Here is a 4,654-nt window from a genome sequence, read left to right as displayed (position 1 = left end):
GTCTCTCCTCCTCCCCCATCATCTGTTCCTGTGTGCTCTGGTCAGATATATCCTTCTCCCGAAGCTGCAGATTCAGTGCCATCCTTTGAGATACATTCTTCTCAGGGGAGGGGCAGGCATCCACTTAGTATTTGGAGCTGGGACCAGTCCCCTAGACCTCTCCACTGATTCCCTACTCTGCGAGGGCATGTTGTCTTCACACCTTGGAGCACTGGGTTGAAGTTTGGTCCCCAGAGACTCACTATTACAGGAGTAGAAAGTCTCCTATTTCTTCCTTGGAGTGTCTGGGGGTTTAGAACTAATGACCTTGTGGTTAACAGGCCAACACATCAGAGGGCTCATTCTGTTGACCTGAAGGGATGTGCTTTTAAAGTTAGAAATGCACCTTGCTGGGTAATGTTGGGCATATGAGCTCATTGTAAAGAAGGTAATAGGTAGGTAGGTAGTCAGTTGGGCAGGCAAATTGGTAGATAGATGGATGGATGGTTATCAGATATGAATATGCCTACAACTCAGTGCTGCCAACTGAGTTCTGACTCACAACAGCTCAACACAGGATTTCAGAGACACCTGAAGGTTTTTCAGAAGCAAGTAACCTGATCTTTTCTCCTCAGAGCAGCTGGTGGATTTGAGCTTTAGGCCTCAAAGTGAGCAGCCTAACATCTAGCCCACAGTGGTCCCGGGGCCCTTCTACACATGTCTGCAGACATGGGATAGCGCACATCACACTGGTACTTCAGGTTCCATGGAGGCCAGGGTAGATTGCGTTCCTCATAATACCTTGAGTTTTTCACTTCTTGTATTGTTTTATTTAAATTAAAAGTGATTAAATGGGTATGTAAAATAGAACTTTTAAGGGGATATTTCTAGACACAGCACCTCGTGAGCTAATTTAAGGAGTTACATAGGAGGAAGGAAGTAGGCCCATTAAGAGGGTGAGGTCACAAGACAGCGTGTCAACTTCTTTGCAGATTTTACTTCAAGGAATTTTAGAGCTGGATTAAATCGTAAAGATAGCTCAGTCAGAAGTGTCATCCCAACAAAGGCCTTCCCACATTTACTACCCTACCCTTCTTCTGCTTAAGCAACCCTGTCAAGAAAAATCTCACTTCTCCTTCCATTCTGGAGAAGCCATTTTTCTGCGGCGATGCTCAGAAAATACCTGGCACTTCAATGATTCAGTCTATTTCAGGGTAAAATTCAGAGCTAGCGTGACTGGACACTCATCTTGAATTTCTAAAAAAGACTCTGCTACTTCATGTTTTGGTCATATGTATGAGAACTCCAAAACATCCGACCACGAGTTTTAATATTTCTAAGGAAAGTAAACACATCGGTTATCAGAAGTGAAAATCAACTCAATGGCAACTACCAACCACACATTTTTCTGGCCTTGACAGGAGTTGCCACTGACTGACTGGACAGACTTCTTCAGGGTTCTCCTTCAGGCAACAGCCATCCTTCCAGAGGGAGCACCCGACATGGAGTCCGATAGTCTGCATTTGAACACAGTCACACCACCAATGTAATTGTGTGACTCTGACACGTTCACGGAAGTCCGTTGAGCCTCAGTTTCCTCATCGTAAGATAGTAAAAGTACTACCTTAGCTTCAGGGGTTTTCTGGACAAAGTAAAGTGTTCAAATGCCATGTGCAATGCCTTGGCACAATGTAAGGTCCCAGAACCTATTAGACGGCTTCCAACGCGGACTATCGTACTAAACAGAACAGCATTTCATGTGAATAGAAACTTGTGATAATTGTTAAAATCCACTGGTCAGAGTTAGAAGGTAAAACATAGTTTGGGAATAGCCTTACCTGTGTCTTTTTCTAATTTCATGGGTTGGCTATCTATGTATACGTTTCCCAACCTGCAGGATGGGAGTAGAAAGTCTTTTTACCTCAGCAGGAGAGAGCCCAAACCCAGGTGATCTATATTACAGAAAGGAGCTGATTATGCAAACAGAATTGCTCTTTGGGGTTACTGTTGCTTATGGGAATTTATTGATAGATAGTCAAGTTTGTCAACATCGATGGAAAAGTAAAGTGCTAAATGGTTGCACCATATGTAGAAACATTTCTCAACCACTCTGAGGCCCTTTGAGACAATCTCATAGTGGTTGATGGATCAATTTTTAAATTATTAATAAAATTACACAGCAACCCCCAAATCAACCATAGATGGTTATTTCTGGGTTATTGGATATCAGTATATGTTTACTTTGTCCTCATGCATTTTTTTAGGTATTTGTACTATTGACATTTTCTTTCATTTGCCTTTTTTTAAGGGATATACATTTAAAAAGAAAAAAAAACAAAGCTTGACTTCAGATGTTTTTATTGCAATTCTGCACGAACCTAGGTTGATGACAGGATATGGATTCTGGCTGGATGAGAGAGAGAAATTACACTGTGGTCTTAAAGAAGCATCGGCTGCTCAAAAGCCATCACCTTCATGAGACTGTGGCAGCGCTGGGTCAGGCAGTGACGCACTGCCGTGAAACCAGCGTAAAGCCCTGCCACCCAGCGTGTGTTCGTTCTTGGAGGAACAAATAGTGCTCAGCTCGGCCTTGCTACAGCCAATGTTACAGCAGGTCTCCAGTAAGAGCTCTCGTTTGGACTTAACTGGATGCTGCCTGGATTCCCACCTCCTTCCCACAGGAAGCTGTCCACCCTGAGGCCCATCCCCTGCTGCACTCTCCAACTGCTGAAGGCTTTGCCCTCTGGTTTCCGCCGAAATCTCTTGTTCATTTGGGTCGTGGAAGTGGTTTCCTCTCTCAGCTGCATGGAAGAGAAAAAGAAAAAAAAAAAAATCATTTACTTAGAGGGTCCTGCTATAAAGGCAGCCACCAAGTTCTACGCCTGTGGAAATGATTGGATTCTGAAAGGATATTGAATTCTGGACCCATTTTTCTCAAGTATTCATTTGATTTCACAGAAACCCGACTGGTTTTTTGTTTTGTTTTGATTTTCAATTAAATAGAACTTTAATTTGAAAAATTTCATCCCAGAATTTACTTGAATTTGAAAATTACTTAATATTTCTATCATATAATAAGCAATAAACATACAAATGTTTGGTAAACATATACACAATAAAATGTTTAAGTAGTATAATATTTTGTAGCGGATTTTAGCAATAGCTTTCACTAACCAAAGTTATGTTAGCCATGATTTGTAGCACAGAAACCGGATTGTTGTTGGCAGAATGCTCCCTGAGCTCCACTCTCCTCATTTCCCAGATAGGGACGCTGACTGCAAAGAGACTGGCCCGCAGCTAGTCAACCAAACCAGGGCTGGACTTCTTTCTGACTGGCTCCCTCCACTTAAAAACCAACAGCCCCCAAGGTAAGCGGTTGTGTTAGAGACAAAACAGACATACACACAACAAAGAAAAGATGCCCCAACCTCGTATATTCCCTGAAAGGCTGATTAGTGAGGGAAAACGCGATCCTGAGTGTCACACATCCAGCCGTGCTCGACTTACTTAACTAAAGAGTTAGTGGTATCAACGTGCCACCTCAGAGGCCCCCGGGGGAAGGGCCTGGCGTCTCCTTGTCAAAGGTCCCCGCAAATCCTGTGGAGTAATTCTGCTTGGCACACTGAGCTGGGGGAGGTGCGGGTCACCACGAATTGGAATCCACTTGATTGCAACTAACAAGGTCACAAGGAAGGAAACAGAGGTGGACGCCCCTGAGCCCGGGAGGTTCGAACCCACCAACCGTGCGTTCTGCAGGAGAAAGATGAAGCAGTCTGCTTTCAGAGAGATACAGCCTCGGAAACCCTGGTGTTGCAGGCCAAAGATTCAAGGCCGGGCCACGTCGTAGTGTTGTTCAATTGGGTTTCTCATCCACAGATGGATGGAAATCCAGAAGAGTTCCTAGCCACATTCAGGTTTGGTGGGTTGGATGGGTTGTTTTGTTTTGTTTTCATAACTACCTCCTTGAGTAGATTTCGATATGGATAAATGAGACTTAAGGAAGAAGTTTTTTCACACCTGAGAAAATGCACAAAAATAAGGAGCGCTCTGTTAAGAAGGCATCTACGTACCACTAACGGTCAACCTTTACTTCAAAGCGAAGAGGCGCAGATGAGGACGAGAGTGGCCAGATCACGAGGAGAGAGCATTTTGGGAGGAATAATTGGGCAGTAATGGTCAGGTGGGAACCACATGTGCCGAGGGAATTTTCACGGTAAATAGCATGAAAGATGTGCCCAAGAGGGCACGGGTAGCGTGATGTTACCTTGCTGAAGCTGCAGACTCCCCTCCGGATGCCGTCGCCACCTGGAGGCTCCGCAGAGGAAGATGACGGCTCGGATGAAGTTTCTACCGCACAGCTTCACCATGCCCTCGCTCTGCACCTCCGGGCTGGCAAGTAAGACAAAGAAGAAAAATAAGGTGACGATCGAGCCCTTCATTTTGCTGAAGATCAAGAGGTGCTGATAGGATGCGTGTTGTCACATCAAGTTATAAGCTATGCTCCTGCTCTTGTCCAATTTATACTAATTTTGCTGGCATTTTATTGGCCAACCCCTTTTAACGATATTTGCTAAGCACATATGTTAGTCACGAAGTTTGGATAATGCGCTTTTACGATCATGGCTAGTTATCCAGTCACTTCGGGACACCGTCAATTTCCTTTCCTTGAAACAAT

At 44.3% G+C, this 4,654-nt stretch overlaps 1 protein-coding gene across 1 annotated transcript; it reads right to left on the bottom strand.

Annotated features, from left to right (window-relative positions):
- Window positions 1-2,436: 2,436 nt before the first annotated feature.
- INSL5 (insulin like 5) lies at window positions 2,437-4,418 on the bottom strand. Its single transcript, XM_004699618.1, has 2 exons — window positions 4,244-4,418; window positions 2,437-2,780 (listed from the first exon to the last, which is right to left on the bottom strand). The coding sequence occupies exons 1-2, from the start codon at window positions 4,416-4,418 to the stop codon at window positions 2,437-2,439; spliced, it is 519 nt and encodes a 172-aa protein (XP_004699675.1).
- Between the last annotated feature and the right edge of the window lie 236 nt (window positions 4,419-4,654).

The sequence above is a fragment of the Echinops telfairi genome, unplaced genomic scaffold (genome assembly GCF_000313985.2).
Source record: "Echinops telfairi isolate 266 unplaced genomic scaffold, ASM31398v2 ScPeMD7_443;HRSCAF=831, whole genome shotgun sequence".
NCBI lineage: Eukaryota > Metazoa > Chordata > Mammalia > Afrosoricida > Tenrecidae > Echinops > Echinops telfairi.
This window is presented reverse-complemented; position numbering and strand designations above follow the sequence as displayed.

Coding starts and splice junctions, on each gene's coding strand:
- INSL5 (XM_004699618.1), bottom strand. CDS start 4,418: ATGAAGGGCTCGATCGTCACCTTATTTTTCTTCTTTGTCTTACTTGCC. Junction 2,781..4,243: donor GAGTCTGCAGCTTCAGCAAG/GTAACATCACGC, acceptor TCTTCCATGCAG/CTGAGAGAGGAAACCACTTC.